The 19,699-nt window shown below is 31.4% G+C and overlaps 2 protein-coding genes across 6 annotated transcripts in view; one reads left to right on the forward strand and one right to left on the reverse strand.

Moving 5' to 3' along the window:
• Positions 1-6,203, reverse strand: part of LOC143237985 (ubiquitin carboxyl-terminal hydrolase 7-like) — a 76,229-nt gene extending 70,026 nt beyond the window's left edge. The window contains exon 1 of one of the 2 annotated variants that reach the window (XM_076477820.1): positions 5,543-6,203. In XM_076477820.1, coding sequence (XP_076333935.1) covers positions 5,543-5,612 — 70 coding nt within the window. In that variant the 5' untranslated portion in view covers positions 5,613-6,203. The remainder of the gene's footprint in view (positions 1-5,542) is intronic. The other variant, XM_076477821.1, reaches the window with a different exon arrangement.
• Positions 6,076-19,699, forward strand: part of LOC143237986 (HUWE1-associated protein modifying stress responses) — a 33,700-nt gene continuing 20,076 nt past the window's right edge. The window contains exons 1-2 of one of the 4 annotated variants that reach the window (XM_076477825.1): positions 6,076-6,211; positions 16,434-16,633. In XM_076477825.1, coding sequence (XP_076333940.1) covers positions 16,438-16,633 — 196 coding nt within the window. In that variant the 5' untranslated portion in view covers positions 6,076-6,211; positions 16,434-16,437. Of the gene's footprint in view, positions 6,598-10,668; positions 10,688-15,005; positions 15,068-16,433; positions 16,634-19,699 lie in introns of those variants that run through there. The other 3 variants (XM_076477822.1, XM_076477826.1, XM_076477823.1) reach the window with 3 other exon arrangements.

A 19,699-nucleotide genomic window follows, 5' to 3' on the forward strand; every position in this document is an offset into this window, starting at 1 on the left:
CAGTTATTGAAAGCAAACTACTTATTTAGAGCAAAACTTCAAATAAAAATTGGAATTGAGAATAACTATCAAAAATCAAAAGCCCCAAGAATTTACTTCCAAGCAGAAGGTCCAGTATAACTTGACTCCATTAACAATAGCCTATGTTTTCTTCCATTCAACTGCACTGGTCTCTTCCTAACCTCTAATATAATTTTCTTAAGATATTTTTTTTAGTGTAGAATCTTAATAAAAGCTTCATAAAAAAAATGATGCAGGTAACAAGTTATTGCCTTTCTTACCTTTTGACATTCTTTGAAGAGATTACTGCTTATGAAGATGAAGGTACAGGTGTATGGTGTACCTGCATTTTCAGAAATTATTTGACAAAGTGCTACACAAAAAACTTGTTAAAAAGTGGTTTCTGTAAGTTTGGGGCAGAAGTCAGCAACCCTTCAAAAAGAAGTGTAATTTCTTTGTTTTTGTGCAAGACCAAAAAATTTTAAGAGCCACAACATACTCTAACAGTATAACCTATAAAATAAATCCTATGGTAGGACAGCAGTAACTCTTCAGATTTGCAATGTTAAAATCAGGGGTTTGATTTGCCTGGTGGACATAGCACATAGTCTTAGAGATGCACAAATTTCCTTATGGAACCACATGCTGATGTGATGGATAGGTTAATTAATATAATAGAAAACTGTGTAAATAGAAGAAATTAGATGGTTGTTGCAAGTCAAATAGGATTAATGTCATGAGTGGGGTACCTCAGAGTTCAGTGCTGGGATCTTTTTTTCTTTTGGATTTATATGAATGATATAGATGTAGGAATGGTCAATAAATTATTTAAATTTGTGTTTCTGGCTATAAGGAAAATGATTATGCTTTACAAAAGGAGTTGAATTACTTCATGAGTTTACTGAATAAATGACAGATGACTTCCTTATAATGAATGTACTGCACTGTATGTAAATTATCACAATTTGAGTTATGACTACAATTCTCCTAAGAACAGCCTCAACATTATTATGGACAAAAATGAAATAAGTGTCTTGTAAACTATCTAAGCAATATCTTGTTAATAGCTATCAGCAGGGAAAACCAGATTTTAGTTTAGATTTGCAGCATTATAATCTAAAGAGGTTACAATTTCATTGTACAGATCAATGGTGTGACCATGTTTGGAATCCTGTATTCAGTTTCAGGTTCCTTACCTCAAAAGGAACACTGAACTGTTGGAAAGGTTCAGTTTGTTTCTGAATTTCGTGCAAAGCTACACAAGGGCTATCTGCACTAGCCATCCCTAATTTAGCAATGTAAGACTAAAGGGAAGGCAGCTAGTCATCACCACTCACTGCCAACTCTCAGGCTACTCTTTTATCAATGAATAGTGGATGGAAAGGTTCAGAGGAGGGTTTGTAGGGTCATATACACCCTTGTGCAAATTAATTGCAACAAGACAGAAACTTACGATTTATTCAATTTTTTGCGTTTTATTTCTGAGAATCCAAAAATTACTCACAAATTAATATATGATATGGCCGCCTTTATTTTTCAGATCATTACTCTGCTTTGGCATCGAGTCCACGAGTTGACTGCAATCTTTACTAATTTTTGGATCGTGGTACCACACCTTAATTATGGCCTCAATTAGCTTATCTTTCATAGTACAGGCTTTTCCTCAAAGTCTTTCTTTACAAATTGCCCAAAGATTTTCAATAGGATTTAAGCCTGGAGAGTTTCCAGGCCAGTCCAGCACCTTTATTTGTGTTGTAGTCAAAAATTCTTCACAAGTTTCAATGTGTGGCATGGAGCCAGATCTTGTTGAAAAATCCCAGATCCATCTGGAAATCTTTTTCAATTCTGGAACAATTCTTCTCTGCAAAACTTTGATGTACTGTGGTCCTCGCATCATACCTTCTACGATAAGTAAGCCTCTGACACCATAGTAACTGATAAAGCCCCAAAACATCTTCTTTAAGGGATGTTTTACAAACTAATGGATGTGAGATTCTCGAAGTTTCTCACCTGGAGATCTATCAATGTGCAGACTTTTTTTACCCTGTACAAAGAAATGAGTCTCGCCACTGAATAACAACTTCCTCCATTGTTCTTGCATCCAGTTCTTGTATTTCAGACACCACTGATACCGTTTTTTCTTCATTGAGTTGGTAAGAAGTTGTTTTTTGACTGGTCTCCTTACCTTTCGACTGACATCAAGAAGCCTATGACGAATCATTGAAGAACTGACTTTTAGTCCTTTGACCTCCAAGTCTCTTTTTATGGCATCTCTTGTCTTGCATGGATCTTTCACACTCTCCCTCACCACTTACATCATCTCTTGGTGTTGTTTTCCTTTTTCGGCCACATCTTCCTTTACGTTTCGGACTGATAAATCAAGTACTCACCTTGGCCTTGATCACACAGCTGACAGTCAATAGGCTAACACCAACAACATCCGCGATTTCCCTGCAAGTAATGCCGGTGTGCTCATGCAGTGTCACAATCTTTGTACGCTTTCTAGGAGTTATGTCCATTGTGTATGACGGCTGAAAGATGACTGATTAGCAGTAAAACAAATAGCCTCATTTTTGAGAAAAGTCTAATGCAATTTCAAATGGCGTAATATTCCTCAAAATTTTGTCATATATCCCAAAAATAGATCAACCGTACTGCAAAACACAGCTAATGATGCTGTCTGTGTGAAAAAATGACTATTAAAGGAAATCAGCGGGTCCAGTGAGCCTACACCGGCTGCCATGCTAAAAAAATTGTAAAATGGCCATTTGTTTCAATTAATTTGCACAAGGGTGTATAAGAATCAAAAGATTGTCATATGAGCATAAATCATGATTTCTGAAAGTGATTTCTCTTGAAAAAAAAAAAGTTAAAATAGATATAACTGAGGTGTTTAAGTTTGTTAAGGGAATTGACAGTTTTGATGCATCATTTTTTTTGTACTTACTGGTAAGAATGGTAGTATTGAGGAAGTCAAATATGAATTCAGCTACATTTCAGACAGTTTTACTTTTCTAATACAACAATTGGCCTTTTGAATGAGCACCTTAAAACGTGGTAAAAACATTAACTTAACCATACAGACAAAAGCTTATGTATTTAACACAACCTTGTAACCATGAGGGTATGTATACTATAACACTGAAAATACTTGGTTTCTTCACAAAATTTGGCAGTCTTTTAGAAAATATAATTTTGTACACACACACACAAAGTCAGATTTTGGAACTAAGTATTTTTCCCAAAGAAAATTCATTTGTAAATATATGGAGTTGGAATGTTTACTACTCCATGTGCAATGGGATTTTCATACTAAGGTTTAAAAATATCTTCCTTGATCTGAAAATTTTCAAATTCCATTGTGTAACCTTTAAAATATTTTTCAGTAAAAATTATATTTTGTGTTTCTTTATCAGCCAAGCCAAATAATGCATTTATATCAAACACCAAAAGAGATCAGGATATAAAAATTAGACTTTGCCCTACAAATAGCTGTCATAATGAGCAATTTACATTAAATTTCATACTTCAGAGAGGGGTGTTAAATAAATTAGAGAGAGTAGACCTATAGAACAAATGTCATAATTCTTATAACATATAAAATTTAAGATATTTTAAACATATTTCCTAATAAGATTAAGAGCTTTAAATTTATATATTACAATCCTTGCTTTTAAGTTTTAATATTATCTACCAGATGTTTATCTTAAACCCATTCATAAATCCTAGTTTTTGTTTTTACCTAATTTTTAGTTTTTATAGCTCTTTCAAATATTCTAGCTATTATTTTAAACTCCTCACATACTTATCTGATTTTCTCCTTTGTTTTTTTACTTGGTAGTTAGTAACCCTAGTTAGATTTCATTAACCCTATTATTTCCCTCTTTTTTTAAAAAATAGATTATCTTGAATTAAAACAATTTTTTTAATTACCCAAGCTTATACCACACCACATTTTAACTCATAATTCCAATTCATTAATGATTAATCTAGTGATGACAAGAAACCCTCTTGAAATAAAAATGCATCTCAACAAAGGTTAACCTGAAGATGACCTAAGAAGGTCAAAACATTGTTCTCTACTTTATTTTAATAAAAGTTTTATTACCCATACCAGCTGTCTTGGGATACATTAATGATTAATCTTGTCTTATGCCCTCAAAATTAGCTTTTTGAAAATTTGGAACTAAAATATTATAACATGTAATAAGACTTAAAATCTAACTTTTCTTTTCTTACCTACTGTTCCCCAATCAACTCTAGCAATCACAACCCTATTATTGGTTAATGACAAATCTAATATGGCATCTCCAGCATGTATACAAATTCATTACAAGCCACCTCAAGAAATCTCTCTTCCTCAAATTATTTGACTCCATACAATCCCAATTAGTGAATCTACCATTGAAATGCCCAATTATATTACCATATTTATTTGTAAACTATGACAACTTTACACAGTTTCTCATTGATTACCATTTTTGTCTTCAACTCCACAAATTTGCAACTCACCCTTTATAAAAAGTCATGACATCTCTCTTTAATAAAATATCACTATTAATATTAAATAGCTATTTTAAAATAAATCCTATTAGTATTAGTAATGTTCTTAAAATCTAAACAAATTTGAAGTTTATTAATTCCCAATGTGATATGAAAGTCTTCCATTTCACAAATTAAAATTCCTTTTTAAGTTATATGTTGTAAAACTAGTAGGAGTGGTAAAAAAGGTAACTATTATAATTTCAAATAATAGGACTAAGTATTGGGTTGAGGAATAATTCGTGAGCGTTTTTTCAAGTTAAAAAAATCTATTCATAAATGAAACGCTTTCGCAAAATATTTCATGTCATTTGGTAGATAATTTTTTGCTCTAATAGATGGTGTGTTTGATTTTCATATGTCTTTAATTGTTGCTTTCATTTTCAGCTCATTAAATGGAATGTCAAGTGGACAAAATCGAGCATTTTCGACACCATCTGCTTTTCGCATTTAATTTCTTGCAATTTCGTTTAAAACAATGCATACTATATACCTAGGTATTACATGAAATAAAGTATCATAATAAATGTTTTGGGTGTAATGTGTTCATGCATTGAAGTATTGTATAGTCTTGCATGTAATGCTTGAATGAAATTATTTAAAAACGCTCACGAATTATTCCTCAACCTAATACTAAGACTAATAGTATGCTGTCGCTAGGTGCCATTAGGCCTAAAATGCTAAATCTAACGTCAAATTCTAACATGAAGTAGATCTGAGGAAGAAAACTTTCCGACTACGACGTAAGAAGAGTCACTTAAGTTTTGTCCGTTTCTTACTTAACTAAAAGTACTTAACAGTAATTCTGCACAATTAATAGCCCCAGCCCAAGATTTGAGGTTAATTAATGCAGTATAGCTACAAATTAATGTACTTTCAGTTTGAAATTCCGTTGAATATTAGAATTTAATAAACACTAACCTAAGTTCAACACTGAATAAGACAATTTATAGTTCCATAACAATACACATCCAAATTAACATTTAATCAACTTACTTACCTTCTCTTGTATCCATTTCTTCCGTTTCAGAATGTTGGTTCTCTTTATCTATAGCTGAAATGTGATTCATTTCAAGATTAATAAAAGTTTGCTTCCCTTTCTTAACTTTTGATTGAGTGACCACTTTCTCCTTCCCTTCACCCGCAGAGTTCTTTCCTGGCACGGCCACTTTCACGTGTTTCCTCACTATTCCCCCAATGTCTGCGGATGTAAACTCCCCAAAAAAGGGGAAACCATCCAAACTGGAACGAATCGTAACGTTACAATTTTTAATTCCAAAATGGCAACCAAGCCAATTATTTCCAAATATGTTTCTTTCACTCTCTAACACGACTGGCTGTTCTAAAGTACGAAAATAAAGAAGATGGCGAAGCCGCTAAAATGATGCATTATGGGCAAAATGTTTTAAATAACATAAAACTTCAACAACAGATTTTTCAAGTATAAGATATCCGTAGAACTGAAGTAAATACATATATGTGTACATGCTAACATTCTTGCATAAATACATTTACCTTGTATACTTAAACTATATTTCAATCGATGACTACCGTTTGTAATTTTTTATTTCCCATAATGCATGTTCGACAGCTAGTGATTATCAGTAGATGTTGAGGTTGAGAATAAGTAGTCGTCACGGAGAGGAAGGACTGGTTGGAGTAAACAATTGTAAGTTGCGTAGTTGATGTGGCGTATAACTTTTTACATATATATATATGTAAATATAATTATTTTTACATGTGTATTCTTATGAATTTTAAAATTATTTGAGTCAAAATTCCTAATAATTATTACTATTAGTCATATATCTTGTTTGTAATATATATGGAATTCTGAAAGTTTTTACATTCAGAAATGAGGCTTAGCTTAGACACTCTGCCGAGGATTTCTCCACATGTGTAGTTCTAGTTGTGGTAGATCTACACTGAAAAACCATTTTTCCGACACTGCGATCCTGGTGGCCACTTAGGACAAAGTGAAGTACAGATGTTTGTTTTTACTCGAAACGAGTTAAGAACGACTGATTGGATTGTTATTAATAATATCCTGAGAAGGTAGAGCTGTTCTATGCCATTGTCCTATAAGTTTTTAAAGGAAGCATACAAAAAAGTTTGTGGCATAACTTCGTTCCAAATGTGGAATTTGGGAGTTTTGAGTTTATATACTATATTCGATATATCAAGTTATATTAGGTACTAAGTAATAACTTGATCAGGTGGACAAATATTCATTATTTAATTTCTGCATATTGAAGTATTAAAGACATTTTAACACTAGTAATAAATGACTATCATCACCAAATTTGTTATTTTTCTTTAATTGGATGCTCAACATTTCACTTGGATGTATTCTTCAGGAGAGTTGTAAAACAGTAATGATCTTATTGAAATTGTATAAGAGTATATAGTGGATTAATGTATTATGGTCTCTGATTCCTTTCTTTTATATTATGAAAATAATAAAAGAGAACACAGCTTTATGATTTAGAAAAGATAGGCTAGGCTTCAGTTAGGACTATGTTATTTTTCTAGCAAGGCTGTTGACTTGTGTAATAAGTAGCTGTTGACAGCTGTATACTGTGTACCAGTGTGTTACAGTAGCTTAAAGGAGAAATATATGATTTGCTAACAAATAAAGGTTGGTTTTATAGTTTGTTGCCATTAAGTTAATGTATGCTATTTTAATTTATTCAAAGAACAGTCTTTCTGACACAGTGACAGTGTGCTAAACTTGTTTAGTCATATTCTCTCTTACTGACCTTGGAGGAACTAATAACTTTTTAAAATGATCCAAATTAATTATGCTGCTATGAGTTGTAGAAACTATATCAAATAACTTCTTGATAGAGTACTTTTTTAAAACAAATCTGGACATAAAACAAGTTAAAATGCCAGTTTTTCAAATCAGTAAGTTTTCATAACAAACTGGAACATGATTATAGGTTTATAAAAGTTTGTGAAACTGTAATAGCATTGGTTTGTTAGTACATGACCCAAGTTATAAAAGTTTCACTAAGCCTAAGTTTGCATTTTTTAAATATTATTTTTTCATATGAAGAGTGGTTACAAAGTATTAATTGGTATGTAATTGCTGAACAGAACAAAACTTACCACATTATATTTGTAAAGCAAAGTCCAAGAAATATATAGTAAACTGAAATAGCAACTAGGGTTATTACAAAGATGTTAAGAATTGGGTGTTATTGTATTAATGATAATATAGCTAATACCATGAGCATGAGACATTCATGTGTTAAGACTAATAATAATAATAATCCTATTATGTACAAAGTAAAATTAATTTTCTAGCAATAAAAGAAATATATAAAATTGCTTTAAATTTTTAAGTTATATTCTGTAATAAAAAGTATTTTTAATAAAGACAAAAAATGCTTGAAGTAGTAGTCAGGAAAGGATAATTGAATTATTCATAAAATTTACTTTTTTTTATCACTAAATGATTTAGTGGTAAAAATGTCCCCATGATTGTAGTTAGTCTTCTGTTAGTTCAGCAGGATTAAAATGTTTCTCATCATCTTGTGCTCACATGCACACACACACACATCTCATTTCAGATTTGCTGCACTTGCTGTTACACTTACACCAGATGAACACAAAAGTCTGGTATGGGCAGAAGGTTTGGCCATACAATCTAAATCTCTCTCTCAAACCTTTTGTTTTGGATGGTAAGATCAATAGGGTATTTTGTTCCAGCCAGACCTGTCTTGTGGTTGTAACAGACAAGATTAACCTCAATACCTCTTTTGTTGTTCATCATTTTTGCAACTCTCTGCCCTTTTTCAAATGGATCATGCTTTGCTCTGTCAACACATTCAAGAGTGTCCAGAGTACCATATATCCTGTTCAATGAGGTCTTCTCATCTAGTTCTGTGAAAGAAGATCTAGATATCTTCTAAATAATCTTAACTGTTCAGAAATTATTAATAATAAGGCTTTGTCACATTCAATAAATATGTGAAATCCAAGTATATTGTTCTTGACTTGTAATGCTATTAGGGGGATAAAATAACATTTCCTCTGTTTAGCTACTCCACTTAGCATTCATACTTCAATTTCATTATCTTTCTCCCATGACAGTGAATTAACAGCAAAGGATATCTATGTGTCTGCATGACACTAGTACTTTGTGGTAGTCTCTGTTACTGCTGGATATCTGTGTGTCTGTATGACACTAGTACTGTGCAGTAGTTTCTGTTAACTGCTGGATTATCTGCATGACACTGGTACTCTTTTGTAGTCTCGGTTAACTGCTGGATATCTGAGAGATATCCTGAGGGAGCCTAGTCATTAGTTTTTACAAATGGGACTCGGGCCAAAAGATGATGCACCACTTCACCAAACAACAAACTGTTGTGTAAGTACAAGGAACATGTTAACATGTACCAAAGTTATAATAACTTTAGGCCTATGTGCTTTATATGTACATTTCATTCATTACTTCGATTACTTGTGAAAAACATACCCCAAACTGACACAGTGTAACCTCTCTTATGCACCATTAAAACGTTTAAGCACATTTGCTCTGGTTAGATGGGTGGCTATGTTTTGTTAAAATTATTAGAATCAGTAACATAGTTTTCATTTCTAAGGACTGTGGTTGTTTGGAGTGCTCTTGTTTGTTAGTTTCTCTGAATAATAGTAAACTAAAGTAGAAATATTAAAAAATAATTGGTGTTAAAAATAAATCATGTAAAATTACTTAAATAAAATTTACAATAATTACAGTTCATTTACTTGGTCTAGTTCACATCATAACAGCTGTTCATGTAATTCTTGATATAAATAGTATCTAGACCACAACTGTATCTGTCGCATTCCATCTGACCTGGTGAGACTTTGTTTTGGAAAGTTGTTTGACAATGGAAAAGGATATATAACTGATGTGATGTGTTTGACATATTCTTATAAGTTTTTCTTTGCTTTCATTCATTAATAGTTTTATAATTTCCAAAAGAAATGAATAGTTTGAATAAATGCACACAAAGCACAGTTATTAAGCTATATAGGTACAGATTGTCTCTATGGCCTGTTTTGATGATAATTGCTATGACCAATAGCATGAAATTTAGAATTTTTTTCCAAATCTTTAAAAAAATGTCCCCTCATTTTTGAGATAAGCTGTACCTGTGATTAAAGGTAAATTTGAAAAAAGACCATGTCACTATGATTTAGTTATTGTTTGTATTATTGAGACAATAGTTAACATGGTGTAGATATAAATACACCCTTTTGCAAATTAATTGAAACAATTGGTCATTTTACAATATTTTCAGAATGGTGGCCGGTGTAGGCTCGCTGGACCTGCTGATTTCCTTTAATAGTCATTTTTTCACACAGATGGCATCATTAGCTCTGTTTTGCAGTATGGTCGATCTATTTTTGGGATATATGACAAAATTTTGAGGAATATTATGTCATTTGAAATTTTGTTAGAAGGGTAAGGAAACCAGTCAAAAAACAACTTCTTTCCAACTCAATGAAGAAAAAACGGTATCAGTGGGGTCTGAAATACAAGAACTGGATGCAAGAACAATGGAGGAAGGTGTTATTCAATGACAAAACTCGTTTCTTCATACAGGGTCAAAGAAGTCTGCACATTCACAGATCTCCAGGTGAGAAACTTCAAGAATCTCACATCAATCAGTTCATAAAACATCCCTTGAAGAAGATGTTTTGGGGCTTTTTCAGCTACTATGGCGTCGGAGGCTTACATATCACAGAAGGTATGATGTGAGGACCACAGTACATTGAAGTTTTGCAGAGAAGAGTCGTTTCAGAATTGAAAAAGAGACTTCCAGATGGATCTAGCATTTTTCAGCAAGATCTGGCTCCGTGCCACACATTGAAACTTGTGAAGAATTTTATGACTACAACACAAATAAATGTGCTGGACTGGCCTGGAAACTCTCCGGACTTAAATCCTATTGAAAATCTTTGAGTGATTTTAAAGAAAGACTTCGGGGAAAAGACCGTACTACGAAAGATAAGCTAATTGAGGCCATAATTGAGGTGTGGTACCTCGATCCCAAAAATTAGTAAAGATTGCAGTCAACTCATGGATTCAATGCCAAAGTGGATTAATGATCTTCTAAAAATTAAAGGCAGTCATATCATGTATTAATTTGTGAGTAATTTTTGGATTCTCGGAAGTAAAACGCAAAAAAATGAAAAAAATCATAATTTTCCATCTTGTTTCAATTAATTTGCACAAGGGTATATGAGATTATGTAAACATTAAGGTTGCCTCTTGTGTTTTGTATGTTAAGAACTACCTTACATGTGATCTGCAATGCTAAATTTTTACATAGCTCTAGCATTTAAAAAAAGCTATATATATATATATATATATATATATATATATTCCTCTTTGGTTTTGTTTTTCTGTACTGTAATAAAGCTTGAAATTAGTACATTGTATTTGTCACAAGAGATGGGAATGTTCTTATTTAAATTTAATTTTATGGAAAAACTGTTAGAGCCCAACAGATTGACAGTGTACACATTGTTCAAAATAACATTTCAGTAGTCTCGTGAAAAAAAATTGCAATAATATTTTCATTATTCTACACTCTTTAAAAAAAAATTAGGACTTTTTATAACTAAACAGTTGGTTTCTATTTTTTTTTAAACATATAACTAAGTTATAACCAAAGTGCATTAATTACAATGTTAATCAATTAAATCCTTTTTAGACCTTTCAATAACACTTTCAGGTACTTTAAAACATTAAAAACCTAACATATGGCTAATGAAGAATATGTAACATATATATATGTGTGTGTGTGTGTGTGTATGTATATATATATATATATATTTTTTTTTTTAAAGAAATCATCTATTTCGCTCAAATTCTTGTAAGAAACTGACTTCTATGACAAATGTTGATAGCAACTAATTTCACAAGCTAATTGCCCTATTGATAAAAATAACCATATTCAATAAAGCCTAATTCTAAATCTTAAATCTGTTTGCTTCAGAATGTAATAAAGATACACTTGTCAGTATTAGATGCTTTAGCATTTTTGTGAAATTGTAGGACATAAGAAAGTGTTAAACTCAATAACATTAGTAATAAACAAAGACCTGTAAATAAGATACGGACAATGTCTCACCCAAATATTTATTATATAGTCTACCTTTTTATGTATTTTGTTACTTTTTTGTAGACATATTGAAAGTTCGTTTCAAAGTGAGAAATTAATTTAATCAGGAAAATTACCTCAAAAGTTTGTTTCCAAGTGAGAATCTAGTTAGGTAGGTAAGTTGGTAGTTATAACTTATATTTTTCAAGATGAGAAATTACACATTGTTGCAAAAAATATGGCCTTTTATTGCATAAAATGTACACCTAATTAGAAAGAAATGGTTCTATTTAAAAAAAATTGTCAAATACATTTTGCAGTCAAATACAAGTGACTAAAAATTTTCAAAAATTGATTGTATAATACAAAAGACATAGTTATAAAAAACAGTTTTATCTGAACACAAAACAGAAAATATGATGATTCAGTTCATCTAAAGAAAAATTTAGAGCAATTTCCCACAATTGAAACATTGTTAAAAAATAAAACTACCTGAATATTTATAAAAATTAGAGAAATGTCATTGGGCAGCTTCATTTGATTACCACATTCAAGTCTTATAATATTTCCCAAAGTATTCCACTTATGCTTTATCAAAGTAATGCCAAATGTTTGTAAAACTCTGTATATATGAATAGGTATGCAACATCAAAAGTTAGTTTGCTTTAAAGTGAAAGTCATTGATCATGGAGGTGAGACATTGCCCTTGATCCCCTAACTCATCTTAACAGACTCATCTTTTGAAGAAGTTTGTTATCCATTTTTTCCATAACAATGTAACTTAAGGATTATGTATTCCTTTCTAAATCATACTCATTATTGCTTTCTGCATATAATTTATCTAAGTGTTCTCTGACAATGTGTTTCAATATCTTCTTAACTTCATGTCTATTCTATATCTGGTCCAAATTAACCCCAAGTGACAATTTGCTATTATAGGAATTATCTCAGATGTCCAATAATTTGTGAAAGACAGATGTCATAACATCACCATTTTTTTATCAACAATTTTTAGAAGAGTAAGTCTCATTATAGTCACTCTCAAGATACCTTTTTCAACAGAAATGTAATTTATGGTAATTTCCCTACAATGTTTGAGGAAATTAATTAGACCAGCAATGTCTTTTAAGTTCATAAGTATAAAAAACACTGATGACGAAGCAGTTGTGCATTTTAATTGTGTTCTTTTCATTAAAATTTGAGCATTCTATGGAAACTGTATTATTGGTGATTCTGTTTTTACATGTTCATAAAATTTGTTCTTGTCTGATTTGATACTGTAAGTTGAGAGTCGAGACTTGTATATTCTCGTAGGCTTAACACCAAATTTAAAGACTTCATTTCCATGGATGTACCTTAGTATTTTAATTTTCTTCTAAGGTTTTTATATAAATAATATAATTCTTCTTTTTATTTAATAATAGGATTTTGTTTTGAACATAAAAATTTTCACAATAATGCATTCTTTTTTAGCTGGCTCCCAATGGTTCAGCAGTTAGTCTTAGGGCTAATGATGGTAAAAACATTAGGTTTCAATACTTGTGGTTGGCACAGCCTAAGACATTCCATTGTGTAATTGCACTTAAAAATAAACAGATGCTAGCTAATCACATTAAAACCATCACACCAGTACCATTAACATTAGCTTTATCCATTCTGTTGTACATTCTCTTGTAGTTTCTGGAAGTTGGCTTTCAAAGAATAGAACTGTTCTAGGTGAATAAGTGTGCCAGATGCATGCCATTTCTATGGAGTTTTAACATGAAGTAATTGTTGAACATTGAAACAAAGTGCATCAGGATTTACTTAAATTGTTATTATTGATACAACTAACATGCAATGTTTATTATTGTGACAAAGTAATTTTGTAGTTAATTATAAAATAACATTTCATTCGTGTATTATTTATATGATGTGACATTACATTGTTTACATATTTCAAGGGGTGATAATTTAAAAGTATTACTTCTAGAATCTTTTACAAATTAGTGTGTAAGCTTACAATTTAAAAACCAACACAGTGAATGGTAGTAGGAATGATTTATTGTCTAGATATTCTGAAAGTGAAATTCCTCATTTTGCTGCTGTTTTCTATATATGGTAGTTTATTTCATACCTTTAATTATTAGTAGGTGGAGTATGGTCTGAAACTTTAGAAGATTAATATACAAAATAGCAGTTTGAAGATACAAAACCATGCATAGAAATGGGATTGAATAGTTGACTAAATAGGGAGAAAGAGGTTTCAAAATATTAGGTATTAATAGGCTACAAATGAATGCTAATTCCTTAAATAAAATAATGGACATGTTTATAAACAAAGTTTTACTTTCCAGTTTCAAGTATCTTACCTTATGCAGTGAACTATAGCTTTGTTGTAAGTTGAATATCAGAAAAATATGGCTTCTTCATTGTGGAATACAAAATTAACCTGCCACATGTCATATAATCATTTGTCTTATCTTGAATTGGAAGTAAGTTACTGGTTTTTTTCACTGTTACTATGAATTGGATGAAAGATTAACTCTGTTTCCACCTAAACAGTTGGTTATGGGTTAGGTAAGCTGCCACTGTTACATAATTTGCATTAGTCATCTGTTGGGTGAATTTCTAGTTAGTATACTCATTAGCCCAACTTTCACAAATCAAAAGGTGAGTACATAAATATCCAATTTTAAAATATTTATTAACAAAACATATCATTCAGATACACTTTTCAATACAGTTTATAATAACATATTTATAAACATTTTCTCTCTTTTTTTGGACTTTAGTAAGACAGTGTGATGCATAGAGATGACTGGATTTTTCACTTTCAGAATAATGTATGCATTTTTTTACTGCTTCAGCAAGAATCAAACTTTTCTTCTTTCACAAATGCTTGGATTCAAGGCAACTTTGTTTATGATATGGAGATTGAGTCTGTCTTCCTCGAAGGTTACTTGATAACTGATATTCTACATAATTTGTAATATTTCATTATTGTTTTAAATTAGTTGCAGTAGTTTCCCAATATATCTATAAGGTCTGGAAACATAGCTTTTCCAAGGTGTATGCTCGTATTTTTAATCTGATGATATTTATGCTGCAGTCATCATACATTGTGAATTTTAATTTTTTATTCAAAATTTAATCTTATGTTTTCATATAATTTTATTTTAAAAACTGGTTTAACTTTTTTTATTGGTAAGGAAGGTGTTTGTCCTGTAATTCAGAAAAACTAACATGTTGAAATCAAGAATGACAAAAATGCTTAAAAGGTCTGTACTGACAAATCAGAATAGTGATAATACATTGGTTTGTAGTTCACACTATGGTTCTATCTAATTTTTGTCAGAAGATACTGAAGATTGGAGAGGTCCAAATGGCAGGAGAATGCAGGGCTTTCTTAGGCCTCCTTGTGGGTCTAAGACAGTGTCTTGGTAAGAAATAAGAGGGCAAAAAACCCTCACCCAAAAATTACAGGAGGATGAAGGGCTTGCTTAGGCCTCCTGGTGGGTATAGGTGGGAAATAAGAGGGCAAAAAACTCTCACCCAAAAATGATTTTTAGCTATTTTGAGGGTTAAGAAAACCTCTTTCGCCTTTTATTCTATTTCAAAATACTTGGTTTAAAAATAAAAGATGATGAATGTGATTGTAATCAAGTTTAAACTTTTATCAAAATGAAGTGATCTTGTTAAAATCTGTGAGTAATTGATATTTGTTAGAATTGATCAAAAATCTGTACCAGGTCTAGTCATAAAAATTGCTAAAAATAATTACAGTTCTGCACTGACACACTGAAAAATTACAAATTGTCTCCCTGAAAAATTTTTTCAAACAGTAATTCTTCACTGCCAAAAATTCTCAACATTTATCTACTTCAATTTCAAAGTCACAATCTTAAAACTAGTAAATAGTATGAAATAAACAACAGTAGGTCAAAAACATGTTCAAATAACAAGCCTGTTATCTCTTATATCATTTGTAGTCTTTGCAACCTTTTATATAGTGGTGAAATGCTACAAAGTTAGATTTTGTGAACTTGGAAGGTATAATATTTATGGTATATTGTTGAGTCAGTCTTCTAAAACTTTATGATGACAAATGATCTTTTGGATTTCAAACCAGTTGTCATAAAGCCTACTCCAGTTAAATGTTTCTCACATGAACTTGAGAAACAGTGCTTCATTTACATTGAAGCATCCCCTTGTCATCAGGATTAAACAAAGTTAATGGTTGGCCATTTTAAATGTGAAATTCTGTTCCTACTTAATGGAACTTTGTACAATTTAGTTTTTGAATTCCTTTTATATATAAATCTGTACTGAATTTGGGTTTCTTGGTAGCTTAATTTGAAGTATACACTAAGAGGTATGTTATCTTAGAAAAAATAAATACTCTGACAATGTGTTAATTATTTTAATAAAGAATATGTAACTTCTGAAGAGTTACAGATGGATAGTTGTGCAACATCCCTTCTTGCTAAATAAGTGAGTAATAAACCAAACTATAAACAGTGGTCCAAGGTTCAAGTTTTGTTAACTTCTGTTTATGTAGATTGGTAAACTTAATTTGAGAACAGTTTAGAGAAGTAAGAACTTAATTTCATACATAGAATAACCAGACAAAAGTACAAGTAACTTGATAGAAAATATGTAATTACTTTTAACAGATCTACATTTTCAATATGCAAAAGAGTTCATGACCAAAACCAGTGAAGAAAAATAGAACCAGTGTATTAAACTGAATTTCTTGAGAAGTTGCATAATATTATTAAGGTTTTATTACAAAAACTTTAACCACAGCACCATGAATGAAGTTCATGAACGAGATGAAGCAGTTGAGCCATGGTTCGCACTATCCAATTGGGAGCAGCAGTGTGTTGAAGAATTAGAAAATTCACCTGATCTGGAAACCCAAATAGACAGTGAACGAAATGCTACAACCCAGAAGTTGTGGTTTCAGTTTCAAAATGCTGCTACTTGTGTTGCCCAGCTATATAAAGGTATGGAAAAGTTGCTAATGGTCATGTTCTAACAAGTTTCTTAGCTTTAGGGCTATGATTGTGATGCTACAGCAGTCTGACTTGATTTAAGAATTGGCAACTAGTCAGTTAGAATTTTAAAGCTAGCTTTAAAGTTTTTAAGTAATGTTGTTCATTTTGTTAACTGTGTATTTAAAAAGGCCTTATTTTTATAATTAACTCTGTCTTCTCTCTGTGAACTTAAAAACAATTTTACTTTCATGAACAAGATTGTTGGCAAAAAACAAATCAATAAATGTCAGAACTATCCCTAAATTTTGGACTGCTAACAATTCTTCTGGCTTTTCAAACATTTAACACCTTCATATCTTGTTAACAGAACTCAGTAGTTGTTTTTATGGTCATCAGACAATGACCCAAAAATTATGCTCATCTGGATAAATGTTTTTAACTGCAAAGTAGTTTTTCCAATCATTTAAGGGGCTTGTTTCTCAGAACTGAAGTCAGTCTCAGGTTGACTAGTTTGTTTAGCTGCCATTGTCTTTATTAACTTGTTTTATATTGACATACAAGGAGTTACAGAGCAAGCTATACTAATGCCAAAAACAAGTGTATTAAGTATAACTGTGCTCTTAATTTTTTCAGTCCATGGGCAGAAGGAATTTTTCATTTGCAACAGCATCAAGGTAATGTGTACGGCCAGATTTTGTAGTTTGTTTGTTGTTGTTGTTTTTTTTTTGGGGGGGTTTTTACACCATCAACCCTGTTGGATCATTAGGCCACTTTGCAGTGGTACAAAGTTGTTATTTGAGGTGTAAGGGTATTAATTAACAAGGTCATTAAGTCTGTCAACATGATGAGACTCTCCACTGTTACCAAGGGTGTGCACGAGTGAAGTAATGAGGTGTACTGCACATGATTGATTGTTATGCAGCCACTTGAAGGGTCACTATTGAGCACCTAGTAATTTTATGAATCCATGTGACTATACTCAGGATTTTGTTATCTCAAGGTAAAATACCACTCAAACAAATCAACAAAACAATCCATCTTCAAATGTAAGTATATATACTTAGTGAGCTATTGTTGCATCAGTATACTTGAAACACAGTTTATTATTGGTTTTCACTAATAAATGTTGAAATAAAATAAAATTATTTATTGTTTTTCAAACCCTAAATAAGCAATTTAATGAGGTTAATAGTGATGTTAAATGTGAAGTCTTGAATATCTGGAAACCTTTTACAGAGATGCCAACCATTATGATTTGAGCTTGATCATTACAATTTTGGTGTATAGATTACGACTATACGCTCACACAGACAAATATTACGACTTGTTACAACTCCCAAATTATTATATAGGCCTAAACAATAAAGTGATAAATTGTTCCCCCAGGGCTTGAAAAGGGTGAAAAGACAATTTCTAGTGAGATACAAATAAATTTTGATAATAAATAAAAAACATAGTCCAAATGGCTACTTTCAATAATCATGTTTGTGCTTGAAATAATAAAAAATATTTGTATCTCCAACGTCTACCAATAGTTTGATGCGGTGCTTCTCCATACTGGGTACGTGGGGGAATCCATAGTTACGTCATCAGTGCTTTTCAGTAAATCAGCGCTCGCATAGATGGCTATTTCTCGTTTTCTAAGCAGCATAGAAACACCAATGCAATCACTCACAAGATGGAAAAAAAGAGGCCTTGTTCACCAGATTGTCTTGTTTCTGGCCAATCTAAAAGGACTAAAACTGTGAATCAAAAATTTAGGAAAGAGTATAGTCCAAAGTATCAGGTCATTGCATCAAAAGTCAGTGACAGTCATGCATTTGTACAGTTTATCACATCGATTTTTCTGTGGCTCATGGCAGGATAAACGATTATTCCAAACATACAAAATCGGCATCTCATCAGCTGAGGCAAAGACAAATTACGATGCAGATAATGACATTTATGAATAAGAATTCAGAATATGAAACCATAAATGCAGAAGTGATGTTCACGCAATTCGTCATTGTTCATAATTTATGTTCTAGTAATCTAAAATTTGAGCACCTTATTTAAAGAATTTAAATGTAGTTAAGCCTTGTGTCCAGGGTTAATGCATTCTTTCATTTTTTTATCATATGAAAATAACTTGTAAATTTGTTCTCTAATTGCTGATAAACAAGGCAGAATTATAAGTGCATTATTACTTATAGGTTCAGTGTAAGTAAGAGAGAATAAAATGTATTTATTCATCAGCTCAAAAAAAACTATACTGTTAGAATTTATTTTAGGAAAGAAAACAATTTTGTCAAATTACATGTTCTGAGGGCTGAAAATATTTAAGTCATTTGTGAAAATATTTGTACTCTGCTACTACAGCTGTAAGTCTACAGATTTACAATGCTAAAATCAGGGGTTTGATTCCCCTCAGTGGACTCAGCAGAAAGCACAATGTGGCTTTGCTGTAAGGAAAACTCACACACACATTGTGAAAATATTTAACAAAAAATATTAATTTACACATGTCTAGATAGATGACAAATTGCCTCACATCACTAGTCCAGAGAAATATATCTTTTACACATAGTAATGATAGCCATATCTAACTGCTTTATAGACAAATTTGATATCACTGCACTTTTAATATTTATTTTTAATCATGAAACTCTTGACAATTGCTTTTCACTTTTTTTGGGCCTGGATATCAAATTTCATTATATTATCATATGCTTCTTTTCCTTGCCTATATTGTTTAAAAGAAGCATATTAATGCATAAGAAGTGAACCATTATTTTTTGATATGTTACAAATATGAAACAAAATAGTTAGGAACATTATAAAACAGTAAAATTACAAAACTGAATAGATGATTAAAAATTGATCAGTGCCTTATTAATTTATATGATTAAGTCCAAGCTGTTATAGAGATCATTAAATAAGCTTCATAAAAATACTGTATATTTCATAATAATTCTGTGTTCACTTACACTTATTTTAAAGACTGGGTAAGTTCAAAGTATCAGAGAAACAATTTATCATTGAGAATGTGTTTTTATTTATCTCAAGTTATGTTTTGATATAATGTGAAGTTGCAGT

This window comes from Tachypleus tridentatus, chromosome 13 (genome assembly GCF_004210375.1).
Source record: "Tachypleus tridentatus isolate NWPU-2018 chromosome 13, ASM421037v1, whole genome shotgun sequence".
Taxonomy (NCBI): domain Eukaryota; kingdom Metazoa; phylum Arthropoda; class Merostomata; order Xiphosura; family Limulidae; genus Tachypleus; species Tachypleus tridentatus.